Here is a 25537-nt window from a genome sequence, read left to right as displayed (position 1 = left end):
AGTTTATGACAGAAAAGTTCTCATTTTGACATCTTCTTTTAATTTAGGCCTTTTTAAACCCGTAGGCATCTTATTGTAATGTCCGTGGTGGGATTTATGCATGTGACGTTTGCTACAATTTTATATTAGTTTATATTGGTTACATGGCGGATATTGCTCTCTCTCTCTCTCTCTCTCTCTCTCTCAATAACATGCTTAAATACTTGTGCTAGATGACAAAATTAAAACTTTTTTAATCCTTATGAATGAAATTTAAGGTTTGGGACTAAGAGTCAGAGGTTACCTTAATCACTATGGTTTTTAATGTTGCATGACTTGCATTGACAGATGAAAATCCGATCTAGTTGCTTACACCATGGACATGAGGGCACTAATCTGATTCATACCAGATAAATTTCTATATATGAACAAGGCCTGAATCTGATTTGAGTAAATCTTTATTCATGTGATTTTTTAGGGCCATATCCGATCTTTGCCACATGGGAGAAAAACATCAAAATTGGGCCACTTAAACCATGCAGTGTAAATGCAGCCTTAATGTGTGGAAAGTGTGCCACGTCCTCTATATAAGTGCATGGCTACATTTGAAATGATGTGCAAAAGCCACAATATTTGATTTGAATAAAAAGGAGCCGGAGAACTGACCAACTTTAAATTTTAATAATGTAAATAATCAAAACAAACAGGTGGCAGCAGCCCCTCACTGTGACTACCACTACACTAAAAGCAAAACAAACATTACACAAAACAAACAAACATAAAGACCTCTATTTTGACAATCCATGTGCAAAGCGCAGGGCGCAAAAGCATTAAGGACGTGTTAGAATCCACTTTTACTATTTTAAGGAAGGAAAAATCGACTTTGCGCCGTGGTGCATGGTCTAAAAGGGTTGAGCTTATTCTCATAATGTGTTAAGGGTGTGTTTTGAAAATAAACCAATCAGTGTCTGATCTCCTATTCCCTTTAAAAGCCAGGTGCCACGCCATAGCGCATTTGCTATTTACATGACAGACTTTGTAAGTGGAAAAACTGAAAATTTCACTAGAGAGAAAACAGTTAAACAAAGCATCTGCAGCACGAGAATGAGAGATGAACCTCTTCAATATTTACTTTCACTTTCACTCTCGTAGATAGGGAAAATTCTTTTACACACACATCCATTAGCCTAATTAATTAGTTAATTTATTAATAAATTAATTAATTTCATTGTTGAGTGCAAAGATCTGTTTCAAAACTATTTCTAAATTCAGTTCTAATTTCCAGCAAACAAATAAATGAACAATAATAACAAAGTGTGGTCAAAAAACGGAGTTATATCCAAATACACATGCTGTGCCCCATCCGGTCTAAAACCTGACAGGTGGGCAAATCTCAGCTTGTTTTTAATAAAACAAATATAAATATGCATATGCAATAAATAATATTGCTAAATAATATTGCTAATTATAATAACATTATACAAAAGCAAATTGTTATGAATAAACTGAAAAAGCCCCCCGAGATGAAGAAGGCATGAAAGTATGGTTTTTATATTTATGTAGACTAGAAAATAATATGAAATAAGTTTTGTAATATTTTGATTCTTTATATTTATATCCTATATATATATCCTTATTATATCCTATATATATCCTTAATGTTTTAATTAGTTTTCATATGTAAAAATATTTGCATATTGTTCTACATCCTGTCTGTATTAAGCAGTGTGTAAGCGAGGCGCACAACTAACACGCTCTGAGCTGGACAATAGACCGGCTTTGTTCTGGTCTATAGAACAGTCCATTATAGTTTCCCAAAACAGCAACGTGCCAAATGTGCCTCAACACGCCTCCTTTTTTAGACCAGAATGCCTATGGGCGCACATAATGGCGCAAATGTATTTGCTATTCAAACAGCTTGGCGTAAAACGTCAAAACGACTCTTGCGCCAAGCTGAAACTAGCAAACAAAAATTGCGTCGCGCCTTTGCGCCCCATTGCACCGAGTGTATGATAGGTGACAAGTGTCCAGGCCTGGGGCCTCATGTACGAAGACTTGCATTGAATTCATACTAAAACATTGTGTACGCACAAAGCTGTAAATGTGTGTATGCAGTAAAAAATTCAGATGTATGAAACACTGTGTACGCGGAATCCCACGCATATTTTCTTTAACGTGACACTAAGCGCACGTGCACGAGCACAAAAACCCTCCCTGCCTCCTCCCCCTAATAAATATGGTAATGAAAAACCAAGTAAAAAAGCAATGGCAAAAGCAAGCAAGCAAGTAGAGAAACTTTGAATGGAATGTGAATTGGAGGTGCTCCTATCGGATGTAGACCGGAGAAAAACAGTGTTATTTGCAAGTTTGTCATCCAGAATTAATAAAAGAAAAAAAAGTGGGAGAGTTTAGCTGACGCAGTTAACGCAGTGGGGTCTGAACATCACACCGTGAGTGAATTAAAAAGGTGTAACATTTTGTAGTATCTATTGTTTTGTAGTGTCTAAATGTTTCCGATTCACGTATGCAAATTTGTCTTCAGATGGTGCCTTTATAGTAATGTGCGTGCAGTCGAAGGCTCCGATTACAGTGGGAAAACCGACGATTGCTGCAAATGTCGCTTGAATATTTGGCTGGTCAACTGCATGGTATGGAAACCTTATATACCTGCTAGACATGCGGATGATTCCGTCCCATACAGCTGCCATTGCACGGCTCAAATATACTTTGTAGTGTGCAATTTGACTTGCACTATTGCCTCTAAGAGTCGCCAATGGAAATAAAACAAACACACACAAGAAATGGACGTACACCAGACATGAAGTTAGCGTGAACCAACGCACATTCTCACGTTAGTTTTTTCATTAGTGAATCCAAATGTGAGCGTGAAATCTTGCGTAGGCAGTGTTGATACATGAGGCCCCTGGTCCTTTTAAGTTTCCAGAGCTCCTCAGTGAGACTTGAGACAGGTGGTGCACAAAAGTGACAGTCGTTAACACTCCTGCCACTGACCTTGTACACTCTCACGGCTCTCAGCCTGCCTCACTCTCTACAGCAAACTTTGATCACAACTTTCTGTCATGAACTGTACTGGGAATACTGTTCAATTATCTGAAAGTACAATCACCTTTTATTGGTCAATGGCAAAATCAAAATGTCTTCATGCACTCTTCTGTTGAATATAAAGCAAAGCCCAACATTTACCACAACAAACGTGTGTCTCATCTGGTCCCACAGACTGCACAGAGGAAAATCAGGGAGATCATCCAGCAGGTGAAACAACAGGAGCAGAAGCACCAGCAAGGCGCACCCACAACACCCCGCTCCAAGTGACCATCAGGGCAGCCCCAGCGGGCACCTGCCAATGAATGTAGCCCTCCCAACTGGAACCAGACCAGACCGGGCACAGGGGACCGGCCGGGCAGACCAGCAGCCGTGGGATCAAAACCAAAGAACTTCTTTCTAGGGGAGATGAAGGAGCCACAGGCCGAAGGGCTCTGAATGCACTGCCAGCTTGGGGAGGGAGGGACGGGGAGAGGGAACGCCAGGAAGACAATTGTTCAAAAACAACCCTGAGTATGAGAAGAACAGGTAATGGGGGAAATCACGCTCGCCCCATTTAACAATTTTCTTTATAACTTCCTTAATTTAGGCTTAATCTAGGGTTAACACAGATGAGAAGCTCCATTAACACATGTACACTGATGCATTTTGACTGAGTTGTGTTGCTGTTTTCTTGGGTAGGTAAAGTGGGTGTGCACTAGCAGATGGTAACCGATTTTTGTTTTTTTCAGATTGCGATTTCAATGATCCTCAGCAGTATTCAATACACTAGAACAAAATACTGTTTTACGAAGCGGGAGTTCGATTCTGGCACAAGCCATCGAGCATGTAGTGCACATATTTTTAATTTCTTTTGACGATAGGACGTGAACGTTGGGAAATGTTAACGAAGAACGTTTACTCTTATCTTAGTCTGCATTTCGGGATACATATAGCGCCACAGATTTTTGTTACTTAGGCCTGTGCGTGGCGTCGGATGCCGTTGAAACATTTCTTACTTTCGTTTTTTTAGCTTTTATCGTTTGTACTTCTATTCAGCTCTTACACTCCCTTTTCATTTTCGTTTTTTACACCAGTGTTTTTTGCAGTTGGTAAATTTTACCTCTGCCATGTTATCATGGCGAAAGTCATTGCGAGACGGGCTTGGTATGTAGTAGTTTTGAATTCAAAAGTCACCACCCCCTTGTTTGTTTTAGGGGGTATGAAAACAATGTAAAGCAAAGCAAGCACCAGCGTCTGAAAGACAGTGCACCTTTACTGGCTTGGGCAGAAGCGAAATGGAATGTGCATCAAGAACTCTGCCTTAATCTATGCTGAAAAGACGGGCAACTCAAAATGTGATTGGAGAGTCAGGTTGATGTAGGACAAGGAGGCACCTGTGGTACACACATGACCGCATTTGGCTTTAAATCTCTGTCAGGGAGCTTTCTAAATGGCATGACAGCTGTGAATGTACAATAAGCAGCCTTTTAGAAAGCGCGCCACCCTGTCATGTTCAGTGAGCTAGTTGGTCAGCAAGATGGTATTGTTTTATTCCTTTGTGGGGAAACGGAGCAATTTTTTTAGCAGGACGTGCAGGCAAGGATGTCCCTTTGTGCTTTATTTTTAAAATTTTTCTTCTTTTTTGACCATGGAAGCTTGTGGCCTTAAACGTCACCGGTCTATGACATCACAGACAGCTCCCTCGCCCAACGAGAGCTAAGCCTCATCTTCCAGACATAAGGTTTATGCCAATACGCACAGCTTCCATTTGTGTGTATGCGTGTCTGTATATAGATATATATATAAAGAGAGAGAAATATTTATGAATCTATTTTTTGTTTCCTATTTTGTGACGAGAGCTATTAAAAGACAAACAACTCTCTTTTTTTTGGAACACTGCCATGTTTCTCTGAAGGGAAGTGTTTATTTTGTTGGAAGTAGACTATGAATATTGGTAGTAAACTAACAGTAAGAACAGTAATGAATCGCCGCAACACTTTGATCAGAATGCGATCGCTGCGCATGTCAGTATTGTGATCTACCTCAGGCGTCAGGGTACCTCAATCCAATCCTAGTTTCCCTTTTGTTCCACCCCACATTTTGTATACCTTGTAAACTGAAAGTTTTAAACGGTTTCTTTTAAATGGTGATGATAATAATAATAATAATAATAATTAAAAAATCCAAAACGTTAAAAAACGGATCTTGTCTTCAGGTCTATCTAACAAAGAGGAACAGATCTTAAAGCTTTCTAAACTTTGTGAAGTTGCTGGGTTCTTCAACCTCATCATTTGTAAAATATGTAAGGGCTTATTCACACAGAATGCGTCTTTGCTCAGGGTTGTTTTTTTTTTTAAAGTGCAGTGTCAAGCATAAGGGTATCTGGACACAGCTATTGAGTGACTGTAAACAGAAACTTGCAATACTTGCCCCTCCCACCAGTTCTTCTGATGGGTCAACTGATTTGGATCTGATGCCGATGAGTACTTTGCGCAAAAGTAAAATTTTTTAAATTTGACACTGCATCCAAAAAAAGCAGCGCTCGTGTGCGGCGCACCTAAAGATGCAAACATAACGATCATTTAAGTTCGTCAAGTGCACTGACTGAAAAACAATGGAAAAGTAGCACATTTGAATGGGAAAAATGTGTTCTGTATGAATGAGCCCTAAGACCTGTTCATACCAAGGCAAATGTGAAAAACTAAGAAAAAAAATTTCAATGCACAGAGAACCTGTATCATTGAAATCACTCTCTGGGATGTTTCTTAAAACCATTGCTAGCCAACTATGGTCAGTTCAGTGATTTTGTAATTTCTAAAACCATAGTTCCAGCAACTATGTAAGTTAAACTACAGCTCTCAGCCTGTGGGTCGAAGTATAATTTCACCTAAGATGACATGGGTGTTGTTTAAAGCAATAGTTCTGACATTATTTGGTTTTAAACAATCACATGGTTAGATGCATGTGCAACAGTGACGACCAGATAGTATATGAAGCCAGATCAGTCTCAAAAATAATACATGTACAAAATATAATTCATACCTCCATAACACAATTCACATGTACAAAATCATATTTGAAAATTCAAAACACAATTTGTAAATACACAAATCCAATTTGTAGATTTAAAACAGGATTCAAAATTTCACAAATCCAATTCGTAAATTCAAAACACGATTACAAAGTGAAGTTTAGTTTTAAACTAATTTCGAGAGGAGCATGTGCTCATGATTTACCCAGCTGGTCCACATTAACTAATTATGATCCTCCAATCAAAGGATCCCAAATCACTATATATATCCTCATTTCCTTTCTACAACTATCTTCGTCTGGAAGAAACCCCCCTCCTCCCCTTCTTCCTCCTTTATCCAGAATGGGCGGCACGGTGGCCCAGTGACTAGCACTGTTGCCTCACAGCAAGAATACCAATGGTGTTGGGTCCTCGCTGATCCATCTGGTATTGTGGTATTGTGCCATCTGTGTGGAGTTTGCATGTTCTCCCCGTGTCCGCGTGGGTTTCCCCCGGGTTCCCCGGTTTCCTCCCACCATCCAAATGTGCTCTATATTATAGATAAAACAAGCCTAAACCTTTTTTATAATGTCTTACTCTCAGGAAGTTCGGCTTGGCCTCAGCAGCGGGGGAGTTTGAGATAGACCTGAGCTCAATCTCCACTCGCCCTGCAAAAGGGGGGGAGCCCTGGGCTTGAGGATCCCTTGAGCTCAGGGCTCTCTCCCGGGACAGCATGCCAAACAAGCTATGTATAAATCATGAGCTAAGTGTGAACTCTTGAAATGCACAAATGCAATTCATAGATTCAAAATACAAATCAAAAATACACAAATCTAATTTGTAGATTTAAAACACACGATTCAAAAATAAACAAATCCAATTTATAGATTTAAAACACAATTCAAAAATAAACAAATTTAATTCATAGATTCAAAACACAATTTAAAAATGCACAAATCCAATTCATAAATTCAAAACACGATTCAAAAATGCACAAATCCAATTCATAGATTTAAAACACGATTCAAAAATGCACAAATCCAATTCATAGATTTAAAACACGATTCAAAAATACACAACTTCAATTCATAGATTCAAAACACGATTCACAAAATAAACAAATCCAATTCATAGATTCAAAACACAATTCAAAAATGCACAAATCCAATTCATAGATTCAAAAAACGATTCAAAAATAAACAAATCCAATTAATAGATTCAAAACACAATTCAAAAATGCACAAATCCAATTCACAGATTTAAAACACGATTACAAAATTAACAAATCCAATTCATAGATTCAAAATAAACAAACACAATTCATAGATTCAAAACACGATTCAAAAATAAACAAATCCAATTCATCGATTCAAAACACGATTCAAAAATAAACAAATCCAATTCATAGATTCAAAACACAATTAAAAAATAAACAAATCAAATTCATAGATTCAAAACACGATTAAAAAATACACACATCCAATTTATAGATCCAAAACAGGATTCAAAAATAAACAAATCCAATTCATAAATTCAAAACACGATTCAAAAATAAACAAATCCAATTAATAGATTCAAAACACGATTCAAAAATGCACAAATCCAATTCATAGATTCAAAACACGATTCAAAAATAAACAAATCCAATTCATAGATTCAAAACACAATTCAAAAATGCACAAATCCAATTCATAGATTCAAAAACACGATTAAAAAATAAACAAATACAATTCATAGATTCAAAATAAAAAAATACAATTCATAGATTCAAAACACGATTCAAAAATAAACAAATCCAATTCATAGATTCAAAACACAATTCAAAACTGCACAAATCCAATTCATAGATTCAAAACACGATTCAAAAATGCACAAATCCAATTCATAGATTCAAAACACGATTCAAAAATACACAAATCCAATTCATTTGGTGAAAATATTTATGATTTTTACTTGTGATTTCATTTCACAATTTGTGTGTTGTATTTATGAATTGTGTTTTGTATTTACAAATTGGATTTTGTAAATTTGAATTGTGCTGTGCATGTGTAAGTTTTATTTTGTAAATGTATCAATTTTAAGTCCGATCTTGCTCCATAGTAACAAAAAGTTACATTATTATTTGGGAGACAATCGCAAAACTTATTTTCATTTTTTAACAGCAATCACACTTTAAGCTTGAATTTTTAAAGAGGCAGGTCACAAAAATGATGTGCAGAGTTATAATAAACAATGCAAATTTAGTTATTTAAATAAAATTTAGTTATTGTTATGATACTTGGTGTGAACAGGCCTTAAGGGAAGTTCAACCAAATGTTTCAATTTGCTCTAATTTTCTCATTCTCATGACTTGGAAGAATTTTTCTTCACTAGAACATTTGAAAAGGTTTTTAGCTGAATCTATGGTCCTTGGTGATTTTTAAAACGGGAGTCAATGGTTAGCCACATTTTAAGAGTCAAAAAACACAGGTAAAACTAAATGAACACCCGTGGCACATAATGTATATTGAAGTCTTTTGAAGGGAAACAATCAAAACATTCTTTAAAGTTCTGCTGAAGAAAAAGCTGACCTGGGGGTGAATAAATTAACAGCAAATTTTCATGTTTGAGTGAATTACCCCTTAAATTAAAGGACTACTTACCCAGAAGGGGTTCTGAATGTGGATACTTTGTACTGTTGTCTAGATCAATAAAATGTATTATTAAAAAAAGAATGAATATTATCCAGGAGCACTTATGTCTTCTGAATTGTAAAGCAGTTTGCTCTTTACATTTTATTAATATGAGTATAAATTCAGGAATATTACAGAACACTCAGACCAAATTTTACAATCAACATAGTTTTTTTTTAAACAAGGCCTTTCACAAAACAAACCTGGGATGATATATATGACAAAAAAGCATTTCTTAATGTAATATTTCACTGTGTCTGGTAAAAGTGTTCATTATAATCGCACGGAAATCACAAATGCAGGTATTTTTGTCGCCTCAGATCTGCTCTGACTTCAGTGGATCTGTCGCCGGTTACTGTTCATACGTGTTACCTCTCAAAAGATGGAAGACAATAGACCAGGGGTGTCCAAACTCAGTCCTGGAGGGCCAGTATCCTGCTTAGTTTAGTGTAACACACCACTCTGGATGTTTGTAGTATACCTGGAAAGAGCTTGATTATCTGATCAGTTGTGTTTAATTGGGGTTGGAACTAAAATAAGCCGGACACCGGCGCTCCAGGACTGATTTTGGACACCCCTGCAATAGATGGTCAATATGTCAGGTTCAGGTGTGTGTGTGTACTCGCAATGCTGGTTTGCTTTCATACAATAATCCACATGGATTGTCTATGGACTGAACTGCAAGCTGTTCCACTTCTAGTTTTACCATTTAACCATTTTCGGTAGTAGTGTGTTACTGTAGACCTGTGTAAATTGTATAATTAGTACTTTTTTTTTTTTTTTACCTACTGAAGCAACTCGTACGAACTTATCCTCAAAGAGTAGCACAGATATCAGGTGCAGAAGGTGTTTCTGTTAGTTAAAGGCTTCTTCTAGATCAAGTTTCTAACGAACTTTCACTCAAGAAGCTGGTCCCTCACGGTTCTTGACTCTGTGTAGCCAGACGAGGCTGCTATTTCCCCTTGAATAATAGACTTTCTGCTTAATCTCAGGTGTTTGCTCATTGATGGAGTTCAGGTTGTGTAGCAGTTTGATAACTCAGATCACTTTTAACTGTTATTGTAACTGTAACACGCCACGCTGTTGATAGACACCTAACGTTCTACAGTGGTTTTCTTAAGAGTTTGTATTTCAGAGCTTTGTCAGGTGTGCATCAGTATTTATCTTACGGAAGCATTAGTCGATACATGCATTAACTAACATCACACTGTTATATCGTCTCTGTAGTCTGGGAATTAAAGTCTCACTATCCATTATGATATCCTGTAACATAACGCTAGAGAGAACTGAGGCCTTTGCATTATCTTCAGGCCACAAGTCATAGCTAATGTAAGTCGAACGAATCAGGTCAGTTTAGGGTAGCTGTTGTTTGTAGTGTTGGCATGAAATCTCATCATGGTCTGCTTTGGGCCCTAAAGCTTTTAGGGTGAGTGGAAACTTAAAAGTAAGTGCTGTTCTATGTTTTTTTTTTATATACTAGAATAGACTGCAGACACAGCTGTAGATGCATAGTGTGTTTAACTCGGGATGAGAGCAGGAAATCAGAGCGATGCATGAGAAATCAACGAAATTCCTAGGCTGTGAAAACTTGTTTGCGCCTTTTCCACGGCAGATTCATTCCTACGCAGCTCTCTAGCTTCTCGCATTAGTTCGTTTGGAGCGATGTGAAACAGAGACTGGGCTCGCTGCACTGCCTGCCGTGTCCCCTCAGCTGGATAGCGGGTAGTCGAATTGGGGGAGGGGACTGAGAGCTGATCTTTTTTTTTTTTTTTTTTTGCTAACCATGTTGTTTTTAAATGTAGGTGAATTGTACTGCTGATCAACATGGATTTGAGCAATAAAAATTCTTTATAAAAAGTCTTGGTCATAACTCCTCTTTCTTGTTCATTCTTCAGTGCCGTTGTTTTGAGTTAAGCTCCAGTGGTGTAAAGTATTAAATGATTTGTGAGTGGTTTTTCTCTGAAATTGTACTTTATGAGGTAGTTTACTTCACTATTTTCCTTAGAAGTGCAGTCAATACTTCACTTTTTACTTGGTGATTTAGGGTTGGGCGATGTTGACCAATTTGGCATTGTACGATGTCTAATGTGAAACATCGCGATGGACGATAGCATCCTCGTCAACGGCGGAGGTGAATTAATTATTTATGAATAATTAATTAATTCCTAAAGAATTAATCATTTGTAGCCTACCGTTTCAACTACCTGACCTGCATGGTCTTTGTTTTACCCATGAACGAATCATAAATCAATAAAGGTAAGGTAAACACAAATTACCAACTTTCAAATACTTTTTCAGCGGGACTAGGCAAAGTGATCTGTGTTGTTATAATTGCATCGACAAACTTGGTTGGTAAAAGGTGCAAGACCAACAGCAACCAACCAACAGTATCTGAGGTTTTCACTAAAGTTACTAAGTACAAGCGTGAAAGCGAAAGATTGAAGCAGTGTACTGATGCTGTGACACATAACTTGATAGATTCAAAAGACTGAAGAATCGTTAGATACAAGATTAATTAAATATCACGTTTAACAACTATAGTGAATTGCGATCAAGCGGTACTACCTTGATAAACTGTCTAACAAGCACTGCTCTCTGGAGCTCAGTCGAGCGCATGACAGTGTGTGTGTCTGTGTGTTGTCTCGTGATGTGTGTTTTCAGCGGATGGAGGTCTGTTTAGAAATTCTAGGTAAAACAAGGTGTGGATGTGGATAATTTTTGTTCTAAAGTGCCATTTTAATACTAAGACGTATTAAGGCTGATTTATACCTCTGCGTCAAACACTGGCGTATGCTACGGCGCTGACGCATAGCCCATCGCCGTGGCCGTCACTGACGTGCACCTCTCAAAAATTGTAACTACACGTCGCAACAACGCGTAGCGCAAGCTCTGTGATTGGTCAGCTTGCTAGCGCCGACGAGTCTGGGCGGGACCGAGAGCCACGCGAACGGCGCGAGCGATTGTTTACAAGTGTGGAGTCCCGTGAAGGAGCTCCGGATGGAAAGTTTTGTTCTGTGTTTACCTCATAGTTAAAGTTGTTGCTCGTCCGCCGGTTCCTGCCACAAAATGAGCGAGTTTGAGCCACTTGTACATCCAGGAAGTGTTCAGAATAGCAAAACAGAAGCGAAGAAACTCGACACAGAGGAACATTTACACCTCACTGCCCACTAGCGTTTCGGAAGTGTTAATGCAGACCAACGGAGACAGCGTGCAGAAGTATAAATGCACAGCCAGGCGCGTTGCCTGCGCCGTGAGTTACGCCGGTCACTTGACGCAGAAGTATAAACCAGGCTTTAGTGTAAACGGGGCCTAAGTGTGTATTTTTCGCGAACGGGGGCATGATGAAGGATCGTGTTGTCTATCGGCCATCGGCGATGGCATCGTTTATCAGCCCCACCCTAGTGCTTTCACACTTGGTTCAATTGCCTTGTGTGAACCCAAGTTTGATTAACCCCCCTTGCGACCTTCTCGGCTGGTTTGTGTTCACACTGTCTTTTGTCCTATGCTTGCATCAGCAAGCTGCTGTTGTGTGTACAGATGTTGCTAGGAGATGGATGGCCACGAAAGCCAAGGCGCCAAAATGGAAAGACGTATACACATAAGAGTCGTTCTATTTATACTGACTCTTTCGGTTTTGGTAACATACAGTGAGCAACTTGTCAATCAAAAATATAAAAAACGTTCAGAGCATAAAACGATGTCTGCAGAAGTCTTTTTGGAGGAGACAAGCAGACATTTTCGCTGTGTTTGCACTGGGTCAGTCCCGCTTGTAGCCAAGGTGACAACAGGTGATACACAGACATACGCACACAAACGAACGTTATGAAAACTAAAGTTTGTTGTAAATTTGGCAGTTCACTTGTAACTTGTAACACACCATTTGGTACGATTGCATTCACATCAGAAATTAACCATACCCCAGACCACCTCTTTCAGGTGGACTCGGGTACTGTTCGTGAGTACGCACCTGAGTTCAGAAGACAGCATTAACACTAGCTAAACATACCAAACTCTGAAGTCAAACAAACCAGTGTGTGGCCAAAAGTGCTAGTGTAAAAGCACCACAAGTAGAATAATCAGCCATGTGATTCCTGTTCAATCAACTCATCCAAAGAAAAAAAAATTGCAGAAAAATCCGACTACTCTCAAGGCTTAGACACTATGCAGGAGTATGTAGTGTGGAGACATTAAAAGTGTCCGAGAAGCAAAATTGTTACACGCAATGACGGAGACTGTTTAGAGCAAGGGTGCCCAATCCTGTTCCTGGAGATCTACCTTCCTGCAGAATTCACCTGTTTTTAATTAACAAGTGCTGCTTTAGATCCTACTTATGCTCTGTTCACACAAATATGCGCATTTCTAAAACCGCATGATTTTTTTTATTTGCAGTTTCGCTGTTTGTCCACATTTAAACGCAGTGTCATGTGACTGAAACCAAAACTTTATGAAACTCCAGCCAGGGTGAAGATTTTCTAAAACTCTGGATAGTGTGGTCATGTGGCTACTACAACTGGAGTTTGCTCCTCATGACATCAGTGTGGGTGTTTTACATTAAACTTGGAAGACATAAAGGAGGCAAATTCTGAACGTTCGTGGCAAACACATCGCGTAGTGAAGTTTATTAATAAACTTATTTCAAGAGGACCACATGCTTATTGTACTTTCTACGTCTTTTCCCTAATCAGCCTTCGATTGATTCACCAATCAGATGATTTGTAACTCACCATAAATAAACAGATTCTTACCTCAGTATCTTCGTCTAGAAAAAATCCCCCTAACCCACCCCTGCTCCCCCTCTTTTCTAGATGGGAGATACGAAGGCCCAGTGAATAGCACTGTTGCCTCACAGCAAGAATGTCTCTGGTTAAAGTCCCTACTAAACCAGTCGAGTTTCTATGTGGAGTTAGCTCATTCGTGCTCGAGTGCGTTTTCCCCAGGTTCCTCCCAGTCCAAAAAACATGCAACCTAAGTAAATCCAACATACCAATTTGGCAACATAGTCAAGCTCTTAGCGAGCTGTATATCTCTCCTTAGCATCTCTTTATCTGTCGTTAGTCAGAAATAACTCAGGGGAGTTCATCGAGATCTACCTGAGCTTAAACTCCCCTCTTGCTCTGCTAACGGCAGGAAGCCCAGAGCTCGAGGATCTTATAAGCTCAGGGGTCTCTCCCAGGACAGCATACAATCCTCATCTAAGTGTGAATTCCGTGTTGTTTGCACTGCGGGATGGTAATCTACCTCTTTTCTCATGCTTGCATTGACTTTTATGCCATTTACTTGTGAAAATACTTCTCGCACCTCGTATGTTGTGGACGTTAGTGATAAAAATTCTGCATTCGGTTCGCATTGTGAATTGCACAGGTAAGTACAAAAGGATTTGCTTTAATTCTCCATTCAAACACGACTAAGTTGGGTAGGCTTTCAATGACTGGGCATAACTTCACACACATTAGATGCTTGACTCCCCATAATACACAAAACCTTTATCAGATATTAACTAAATTATTAATTCCTTTTCAAAATATTTTCAAGTGCTCCAACATGATAAAATATTTTCCCAATCAGTGAGGTAGGTCCCTTAAGGCAAATGTGAAACTTCCACAAGAGTAATCAACAAATAAAATCCACAATATCCAAACTATTACAGTCTATACAGAAGAATAATATTAAATACCACAAAATTAAACCAAAAAATAAAACGGATATGGAACTGATGTGCATTTGAAAACTGACAAATATGTCTCTAGTTCACTCTTTGTACAGTATATGAAGGCAAGATTCAGAACTCAGGACCAATGACATTACAGAAAGACCCAATAGAACCTCCCAAAAAGGCAGCAAAAATACACTTCTGTCACCTTTAGGCATTACAATCCAAACACAGAATAAGAAAAATACATTTTCCTTTTTAAAAATGTTAGGCCACCCAAAAATACAGCTCTTAAAAGCCACATTTAATACAAATAGTAGCCCCCCACAGTGACCAAGGGGAATCGAATCAATGGCACCACACGGTCTCTTATCGGTTCTTCTTGTTTTGACTGAGTCCATTTGTTTCGAGGCCATCCAAATGGAGATGGCGAGTGCTGTATTTACGGATCAGAGCTCCAGGCAGCAGGGCAACACAGGCAGTGAGAAGCAGCTTCAACACCACACTCCAAGAAAACAAGTCATCCAGAGAGGAAATCTGAGACAACATTGATCCCGTCTGGACGCAGATGAAGTTATACGGCATCAGGCCTGAAAGGGAAGTTCAGATGTCAGCCAAATGCAGATATCAAAAGGATATGTTCTCCGTTGTTATTCAAAGGTTTACCAATGAAGACAGCCATGAAGAAAAGAGTGACAGGAATATTCAGTATTGGTGAGGTCATGTTTAAGAACCAGTTTGGACTCATGGGAAAGAATCGCAGGAACAGCAGGAAGAAGAAAAGGCTGCTTCTGTTTTCCTCGACCTGGACAAAAGTAAAAATTATTTAAGTTGGAAAACGAAAATCAAGCAACGATTAACATATTTCATTGTTTCTGACTTCTTAGGAGACCACAATAACTGGATATACCTTCTTCTGCAGCATGGCAACCTTGTCAGGGAAGAGTTTCACAATGTGATGTTTGCCAAATGCCTGGGACAGCAGGAAACAGAGAGTGGCTCCTACTGTTGTAAGGACACAAGTAAGAAGAAGACCAAACCATGTCCCAAACAAGGCCCCAGCCAGGATGTTCTGAGAACAGAGTCATAAACCTGAAGTATGAGTCAAGATCAAGTATACAAAAGGTAGATGTTGTACAATGTTAAGAGTACGGTGTTTGTGTTGACCAGGGGTTTCCAAACTTGGGTGTCCTGTTCTTTGGCTCGAACCCTAATCAAACACGCCTGAACGAGCTAATCAAGCTCTAACTAGATATACTAGAAACTTTCTGGCAGGTGTGTTGAAGCAAGTTGGAGCTAAACTCAGCAGGACACCGGCCCTCCAGGACCTAGTTTGGACACCCATGGTGTTGATGGTCAAGGATAACGGTGTCACGATCCTCCAAATCCTCGATTCGATTACATTTTTGATTCTAAAGTCACGTTGCGATTAGGTTTTCGATTATGAATAATTCATTAATGACCAATTAATTATTTGTAGCCTACCGTTTAAACTACCTGACTGTCATGGTCTTTGTTTTACCCATAAACAAATCATACAGTAAATGAATAAAGGCAAGTTACACACATAATTACCACCTGTCAATCACTTTTTTCTGCAGGACTCGTAAATAGGCAGTGATCTGTGTCGTTATAATGGCGTCGGTAAAAAAGGTGCACAACCAACAGGAACCAGCCAACAGTATCTGAGGTGTTCGCTAAAATGACTAAGTACTTGTGTGAAAGTAAAAGATAAAAGCAGTCTACTGACCCACTGACTGCCTTGACCCGCTGTCTCGAGCGCATGACAATGTGTGTGCGTCTTGTGTCTGTGTGTGAATGAGTGTGTGTGGTCACGTGATGTGCGTTTTCAGTGGTAGTGAGGAAGGAGGGCTGCTCAGAAATGCTACACGCCAGTGTTAATGTGGATCGTTGTCGTTCTAAAATGCCATTTAAAAACAAAGACATATTAGTGTAAACAGGGCCTGTATTTTTCGCGAGCAGATTTGCAACGGGTGCGGGCCGGAGGATCGTGATGCGCCCATCGTCTATCATCCCAACCGTAATACGTACACAGCAGAGCTTGCAAACTGTGTTTTTTTTTTAATCGACAACATGAACGTTGTCAACATAACTAACTGGAAATCCAAAATACTTCCACACCAACGACTTCATTGAAAGACGAGAGGATTTTAGCTCTGTCGACGGGTCTCCAGCGTTTGCAGTTTAACAAGCATGTTTTTTTCCCACTTGGCAAGCCAAGCTAATGTGACATGGGGGCGGCAGCATCGACGATTCTATTTTTTGATTCGCTAATCGAAGTTGAGCATAAATTTCGATCGATTTCAATTAAAAATTTAAATCGTGACACCCTTAGTCAAGGATGTGTTTTATTCTAAAAGGCTCATCCCTGTGCCACAATCTAGGGGTGCTGAATTCTGTTTCTGGAGATCTACCTTCTTTTTAAGTTCAAATTCCAAATTTAATTCCAATTGGTTCAGTTGCTGTGTTCAACTCCTCCTGTGATGTTCCTACTGTCTGACAAACGACAAGAGTTGACTTTGAATCCAGAATTCCACCTACTGATTTATGCACAATAAGATATTACATTGACATATTTATATGATATATTCATTCATTTTCATTTCGGCTTAGTCTCTTTATTAATCTGGGGTCGCCACAGCGAAATAAACCGCCAACTTATCCAGCATATGTTCTACACAGCGGATGCCCTTCCAGCTGCAACCCATCACTGAGAAACATCCACACACACTTATCCGCACATACACTATGGACAATTTAGCCTACCCAACTCACCTGTACCACATGTTTTTTGGACTTGTGGGACTTGTGCAGTATTCTCGGGCATTATGTTTGAATGGGGAAACATCAAATTCTCCAAAACTACTTGCAAAGAATATGATTACATTTCATATTACGAATAACCAATAAAATTAAACAACAACCGTCTTATTTAATATCTTAAAATTTTCTTATTACACAAAAACTCACGTCTGGTCCGAGACCCTCCCCTGAAGATTTTTCATTCTATAGCAATCACTGAATGGCTCCTGTACTAGAAGACAGGCTTTAATTGCCATATAGCGACCATTGATTGGCTCCTGTACTAGAAGGCGGGGCTTCATTCGCCATATTGACAGTTACACTTTTCCCCATTCAATAGTATACGAGTGACAAGTCTTGTGTATTCTATAGTCTTTGCTAATTGCAGCAGTTGCCATGATTACTACTTATGTTTGGAGGAAGCATATTTATTTAGAACTGTGATCAAAACTGACTGGAACTACTTTTCAACGAAAGTAATGCACAACCTCCAGCCAATCAGAATCAAGAATGTCAACAGACCATGGAATATAAATCAGTGGTTCCGCTATGTTTCTCACTGACATGTTGGAAACTCTGAGGTAAAAGAAATTTTTCCACTCGTGATAATGACTTTGTGGTGACAATCATGTGCTCCATTTGATCAGGTTTGGAGCTGAACTCTGCATGAATGTAGATCTCTAGAAACAGGGTTGAGGACCTCCTTAATCTGTTTACCCTCCAGAATTAAAATAGGAAACTAAAAAAAAGGTTTCTTAGAACCCATTTCTGTCACAAATGAAATGTGCGAGGAATGAAGGGAGCAAAAAGTCCTTCATTTTGAAGAGTCCTTAAAAGTGGCCAGTTTTGTGCACTTCAGTTTGGATTGATCCTTCAATATGGCAGCCATGATTGTTCTCACTCCAAATGGTTTTTTGGAGAGTTTATGCCATCTGGACTACAGCACAAATTGACCCCTGTTGGCTTTCATTTAATTCACCCAAAGTCAACAATATAAATGTCTTAAGTACAATCATATACTTCAGTGGTTTCCCACAGACTGGATTTGAATGAATATTGTTTCAGCCTTATATGACACATCCAAAGACAATTGGAAACACTTCAGGAACTCATTCATTCATTTCCCTTCCGCTTAGTCCCATATTTTAGCAGGGGTCGTTGTAGTCGAATGAAACACTAACTATGCCAGCATATATGCAGTGAATGCCCTTCCAGCTGCTACCCAGTACTGGGAATAGAGCTATGAACCTACACTAGTCTCACGATTCGATTCGGTTACTATTATCATACTATCGATTCGGTTCAATTCGATATTTCGGTGCATCACGGTGCATTGACAGTGCTTTTCATACACAGTTTTAAATTTTCTTCACAGCAGCAGTTCTTTTATTAAAATGTATGAATATATGTATATACTATTTGTAATACAATTGTGTCATTTAATACAAACAGTCAAAAATAAAAACTGTACCTTTAAACAACACGAGCATTTAGCAAATAATATAAACCAATATAAATATCCAGCTCACTTTCTGATCCTTGTCTAGTTCTCTTACACCTCTTTGATTGGTCACACCCTCAACAAAAACGGTTGCGATTGGCTCTTGCGCACTACGCTCTTCACAGATTAGTGACACTGATAAGCGGCAGGGGCGATCCCAGCGGATCCATGATAGATACAGTGGAAAAAACTCTGCAGAACGCGCTCATTTCTGTATCCAGAAGTAACGCTGTAAAACAGCCAAGAAGAAAAGTCACGCCAAAAGGTCAAATGGGCCACTGTGTGTGTGTGTGTGAGTGAGAGAGAGAGAAAGAGAGAAATTGAGTACTTTCATTGTCTCGATCTCAGTGAAATAGGGGCTTTTGCTGTATATGTCAGTGAAAGACTGATCCAGCAAACACACAGTGAAATTGCGCACAGTTTTGAGTTTTAAGTAGTTAGAGCGTTGTAAATACTCACGCTCGCCTCCCTCGCGACAGAGTGCTTATGAGGTAAATGACGTCAGTAATAACCGGTTAAGGTTATTACTGAACCAATACCGAATTGTCCGCATCTGCATCTCGGTGCTCCGAAGAAACGATTAATTTTGACACCCCGAACTGGGAAACACCTATACACTCACATTCACTCATACACACACTACAGCCAATTTAGTTCATCCAATTTACCTATACCTCCTGTCTCATGGACACAAAAAAGTAACTACATTTCAAAAGTAAATGAATAAAATGTCTCACAACAGCAGTGATTACAGTCAAGTGTGATTCTGTGTGCAAGCTATGCTCTTACTAAAAAAGAGGAACCTGGGATGGCAAAAGCCTGCTTGTAGAGGTAGGCACTGCAGAAGAGTAGCAGCACATATCCCGTGTGCTCGGTCTTATAAAACTGCAGCAGCTCTGCCATCTCTTTCAGCTCATCCAGGTCTGATGGAAACTTCAACCTGGACCAAAATAAAGTCACATGACATAGTGGACATTAGTAAACATGCATGAACAGCATCTCTGGAGGCTAAACATAAGGTTTAAGGACACAGTACTCAGACACTCTTTTGCAAAGTTTAAAATCAACAGCTCATTGGTTACCTGCCTTGATATTAAACTGTAAAATCAGAAGTTAAAATAAATTAGCTATTGATCATTTATTCAATTCAACTCAAGTTTATTTGTATAGCGCTTTTATTGTTTCAAAGCAGCTTTACAAAAGATGATCATTATTGCATTACAATCAAATTTGGAAGTTAAGCTTATTAGTTACCAATAACTAGGCCAACACGGAACCTGTGTGCGCAGAAATTCACAGATTTCCACAGATTTTCAGCCCATCATCGAATCTATTTATTTAGCTGTGTGTAAATGTGTGTACATTTATATTTATTCGGTTTTTACATTATTTTCAGTAATATTACTAACTAATTTGAAAATGTCCATGATTTACTTACAATAGGGTTTGTAAAGTAATGTCTGTCTTTTAGTATATACAGTGTATCCAGAAAGTGTTCATAGCGCTTCACTTTTCCACATTTTATTATGTGCAGCCTTATTCCAAAATTGATTTAATTCATTTATTTCCTCAATTCTACACACAATACCCCATAATTACAATGTGAAAAAATAAAAAAAATTTAATTGTTGCAAAATTATTAAAAACAAAAAAACTAAAAAAAAAAATAAATAAAAAAAATCACATGTACATAAGTATTTACAGCCTTTGCCGTGAAGCTCTTAATTAAGCTCAGATACATTGTTTCCACTGATCATTCTTGAGATGATTCAGCAGCTTAATTGGAGTTCACATGTGGTAAATTCAGTTGATTGGACATGATTTGAAAAGGCATACACCTGCCTATTAGGGTTGGGCATCTAAGCTATAATGCCGATCCGATACGCATCTCGATACAAAGAATACGATCCGATATATTAGCGATACATTTGTGACATATTGCGATGCAACACGATACGATTCACACCCATATCACGATACGATGCGATATTTCAGCACTAACTAATTAAATCAGGTTTATGAGATGATGTGAAAGAGGATGCTGTGCCATTGAATGAGTTTGATTATTTATAAACCAAGCAAAACCAAGACTTTTTTTACAAACTGGCTCTTCTCTCAGAGCCAGAGTGTCAGTTTACAGTAGAGGGCCATTTTAGAACCTATAGCACATATTATTTAAGTATTTTCAAGATAAACAGAATGTATAAGTGCAATATATATTAAAAAATATGTATATATTTGCACTCTTTCAACATAAATAAATTTAGCATTGCACAACAAGAATTGTGATTTAACTTTTCAACTATGAAAACAAGTTTTACAAAGATATATTTTGCCACTGATTATTCAAAACTTAAGGTCGTGAACTAGCAGTGTTATGCTGCGTTGAAACATCACTGTCACTGTAAACAACAGGCTGATAAAAATATAACAAACCAGCAATCTTCTTGCTGTGAGGTGGTCAAACTACCCACTGTGCCACCGTGAAACCCATTAGTTTTATCATTATTATTATTAATATTATTATTATTATAGTTAAATAAAAATTAACAGGAGGAGGTGTTTAAAACTTTCGTTCTCCGTGACACTAGGCTGAATATCTTTGCAGATGAACAATGCAATAGCATTCGTTATTGGCGTAGAGCGAGCAGAACTGTTGCGCATGGAAAAAAAACTTGCAATGCTTTTCTCACCACTTTTGGAGCTGGTAGCTACAGTTGAAGCAGTGCGAAAGCCGGGGATGCAGAAACACTGGAAGATGCTTTCACAACAACACCGTGGCGCCGCTTCAAGTGAGATATCAGATTAGTCGTACTGCCCGCGTATTTTACAGATGCGCGGCACATTTTGCAAATTGCATCTGTCCTGTCATGTCGTCCATCCTTAAATCCATAATGTTGCTTGCCATACTTTAGATTTAAAACTCAGTGGGGAATAAAATGTTTTGTTTTGCTTCTCGCACTTTCTGAGGGCGCACCACTCGCTTCATCCACACACCTGATATGAGTTATAGTGAAAGTGTGCACATGCGCAAATCCGTTGCTAAGGCTTACTTTATGTAGGTCGATTAAATTATGCGCCAAAAACAGGTTGACAACACTTGTTAATAAATAAAAAATACATTCTATATTAAAAATATAAGCTGTATCTCGGAAAAATCGATGCATCTCGCAAAAACCGATGCATCTCGATTTGCTTCCAAAATTTCATTCATCCTCTGCTGCTCAACCGATGCACTCGCATCGTGCACGCGCATGACCGCGTATCGATACATATCGGTTAATCTTCCCATCCCTACTGCCTATATAAGGTCGCAGGGTTGACAGTGCTTGTCAAAGCACAAACCAAGCATGAAGACAAAGGAATTGTCTGTAGACCTCCGAGACAGGACTGTCTTGAGGCACAAGGCTGGGGAAGGTTACAGAAAATGTTTTGCTGCTCTGAAAGTTCCAATGAGCACAGTGGCCTCCATCACGCGCTAGTGGAAGATGTTTGGAACCACCAGGACTCTTCCTAGAGCTGGCTGGCCATCTAAGCTGAGTGATTGAGGGAGAAGGGCCTTAGTCAGAGAGTTAATCAATAACCCGATGGTTACTCTGTCTGAGCTCCAGCATTGCTCTGTGGAGAGAGGAGAACGTTACAGAAGGAAAACCATCTGTGAAGCAATCCACCAATCAGGCCTGTATGGCTGAGTGGCCAGACAGAAGCCACTTCCCACCTGGAATTTGCCAAAAGGCATCTGAAGGACTCGCAGACTATAAGAAGCAAAATTCTCTGGTCTGATGAGACTAAAATTGACTGAATGCCAGACGTTACGTTTGGAGAAAACCAGGCATTGCTCATCACCAGGCTAATATCATCCCTACATTGAAGCATGGTGGTGGCAGCATAATGCTGTGGGGAACAGGGACGTTGCTAGGGTCGAAAGGGATAAGGGGCATAGCCCCTAAAAATAACATGCTAGATGCTTGAACTCACTGTGATTTAACCATTACAGAAACAGATGTGACTGGCTATATTATATCTAGTTAAATGTGTCTAGATATCTATATCATATGTAGAGAGCTAGTACAATTTATGTTTTTCTCACTAATTTGCATGTATTTACATTTATATGACGCACATTTTATTAATAAGTTATTTTATTTCACTAAAACCACGCACATTTTATACTATAAAAACATATATTGAGCTTCATCACTAGTTAGAACTATTCAGTTTCGCGAAACAGATATATTATTACCTCATAAGCTTCAGCTCCTCAAAATAATGGATGACAGTGCAGTGGCGGGATTTTTTTCAACACCATGTGACAACAGTGCCACTCCTACCTGCCAGTAGAAACCAGTACTGCAGAACAACTGACAGTTTAATAACCCAATACAAATGCTGCGTTAAGTGGAATGTGCATGATGTATGTAATCATTTTAAGTACTTAGATAACTAAATAAATGTTATACAACCTAGTTTTATTTAAGTGCAACATATTCCGAAAGAATACCTCGCAACGCCACTAGTGGTGATGTTTTTTTTCAGCAGCAGGAACTGGAAGACTAGTCAGAATAGAGGGAAAAATGAATGCAGTAATGTACAGAGACATCCTGAATGAAAACCTGTATCAGAGTGCTCTTGACCTCAGACTGGGGTGACGGTTCATCTTCCAGCAGGACAATGACCCAAAGCACACCGCCAAAATATCAATGGAGTGGCTTCACAACAACTTGGTGAATGTCCTTGAGTGGCCCAGCCAGAGCCCAAATCTAAATCCTATTGAAAATCTCTGGAGAGATCTGAAAATAGCTGTACACCGTCGCTTCCCAACCAACCTGATAGAGCTTGAGAAGTACTACAAAGAGGAATTGGTAAAAAGTTTTCCAAAGATAGGTGTGCCAAGCTTTTGGCATCATATTCAAAAAGACTTCAGGCTGTAATTGCCGCCAAAGGTGCATCAACAAAGTATTGAGCAAAGGCTGTGAATACGTATGCACGTGATTTTTCAGGTTTTTTGTTTTTATTAAATTTTCAACAATTTCAAAAAATCTTTTTTTCCACATTGTCATTATGGGGTATTGTGTGTAGAACTTTGAGGAAATAAATGAATTTAGTCCATTTCGGAATAAGACTGTAGCATAGAAAAATGTGGAAAAAGTGAAGTGCTTTGAATACTTTCTGGATGCAATGTATATGGTAGATATACTGTATTATGTGTTTCCCAAATAAGTGTATCTAATTGGATTGGCATTGTAAACATTAAATAAAAGTAAAAAAAAAAAAAATTCAAATTAAAATTCAACATATTACAAATTACAGTTTATTTACAATACACCCAAATCATTCTGCATAAATAAAAAATGTCTTCAGATTCTGTCTGGCCCTACTAATTACCTACTGTAATTACCTAGCAACTAATAGCTTTAAACAGTTAAAGTTATTATATATAAACATGGTTAACCTGCAGTTATATACCATATACTGTAGGTGACCTCCATGTGTACATGTACATTTATAAAATGTAAGCACAGGTCAAATTGGTAAAAACATTTAAAGGTAGAGGTAGAAACATTTAATAGACATCCCATCAGGCAATTTTTTTTATTAACAGATGTCCAAACATGGATGGCTCTACTAAAACAAAATAAATTTGGGCTGTCAGTGAAAATCCAATAGATGTCCATCCCAAAATTAGTCTATATGTGTGGTCATTCATTCCTGTGTGTTTGATGACTAGTTTTTAGCTATTCTAAGGTTCTGGCTTTAACTATTTTTATGTAACCTACTATGAAATAGACTTGAAAACGAGAGTGATATTAAAATTACATATACATTTTTGGGCAAAATGTATGCTGTTGGCATTAGCAAAGGCAAACATGTTTGGACACAAGTGAGCAAGAGAAAAAATAAATCATAAACAATGTATCAAAATAAGACTTAAACAAATTAAAAGGTTGAGCTACTGCATATTCAATAATAAACTACTGCGTTTAAAAAAAAAAAAGTAACTTAGGACAAAAACAGATCTAATTTCACTACCAAAGGACAAATGACAGCTGCAGACAAGGACAAGACAAAGAGGATCCATTACGTAAACGCTCCATAAACAGTCCTGTTTTTCACACTTTCGCCAGATAAAAATTCTCTAAATATTTTGCATAAAACTGATTTAACACAAGACAAGTCCAGCTGTGAGAGCTACAAATAGCGAAAGAGCCAGTATTAGAGAAGCACACCTGGAGGAGGCAGTCTCCATTTCACTAACGTTAGGTTCGTCTCCATCTTTAGCGTCTGTCGTCTCTCCTTCATGGCTCTGTTTATGCAGCTGAGGTCCAGGAGGGAGAAAGACGGACAGTGAATAAAGGTAAAAAGTAGCCGTCACTATTACAGCGACCAGTCCAACAAGCGAGCGCATGACGGAAGGTCTAGAGGGCGCAGATGCAGCATGTCCAATTCGATGCGGAGAACTTCCGGGAGCGGCAGTACGAATCCTACATAAACAAGGACCACACTGAATAATAATTAGACTGCGCTGCCGCTAATTGGTTGCGTTCCTTACGGTGACTCATTACATTTTTAATATTCATAAGCAAAGCTAGTTGATGATTCCCTAGTTTACAAAATAGAAATTATTACATTTGAGGTTTTAAAATTAAAATGAAGCCACGGTGTAATAAATAAAAACCGGTGGAGTATAAATGTGATAAAACATCGCGTGCTGTAAAAGCACAACAAAGTGTAAAACGAAACTTTTAAAAAAAACGCATGAAATAATGTCTCGTGTTTTTTCTTCCCATTTAACGTTTTTTTTAACATTTTGAAATAAATTGTTATAAACAATTATAAACATAATATATGATGATGCC

The 25537-nt window shown here is 38.6% G+C and overlaps 3 protein-coding genes across 6 annotated transcripts in view; 2 read left to right on the top strand and 1 right to left on the bottom strand.

Annotated features, from left to right (window-relative positions):
* The window catches only part of igf2bp2a (insulin-like growth factor 2 mRNA binding protein 2a), a 105536-nt gene extending 100313 nt beyond the window's left edge, over nt 1-5223 (top strand). For 3 of the 4 annotated variants that reach the window (XM_009304504.5, XM_073911458.1, XM_073911456.1), the window contains exon 16: nt 3217-5223. In XM_009304504.5, coding sequence (XP_009302779.2) covers nt 3217-3312 — 96 coding nt within the window. In that variant the 3' untranslated portion in view covers nt 3313-5223. 4 annotated transcript variants of the gene reach the window in all.
* Nucleotides 1-25537, top strand: part of LOC141376079 (uncharacterized) — a 188459-nt gene that overhangs the window by 88353 nt on the left and 74569 nt on the right. The gene's annotated exons all lie outside the window — the stretch shown is intronic.
* tmem41aa (transmembrane protein 41aa) lies at nt 14073-25141 on the bottom strand. Its single transcript, NM_001020765.1, is given in 5 exon segments — nt 14073-14946; nt 15023-15161; nt 15267-15428; nt 19470-19620; nt 24908-25141. Coding segments are annotated over 5 exon segments (852 nt in total). The 5' UTR covers nt 25087-25141; the 3' UTR covers nt 14073-14725.

Source organism: Danio rerio, chromosome 9, assembly GCF_049306965.1.
Source record: "Danio rerio strain Tuebingen ecotype United States chromosome 9, GRCz12tu, whole genome shotgun sequence".
In the NCBI taxonomy this organism is placed as follows: Eukaryota; Metazoa; Chordata; class Actinopteri; order Cypriniformes; family Danionidae; genus Danio; species Danio rerio.
This window is presented reverse-complemented; position numbering and strand designations above follow the sequence as displayed.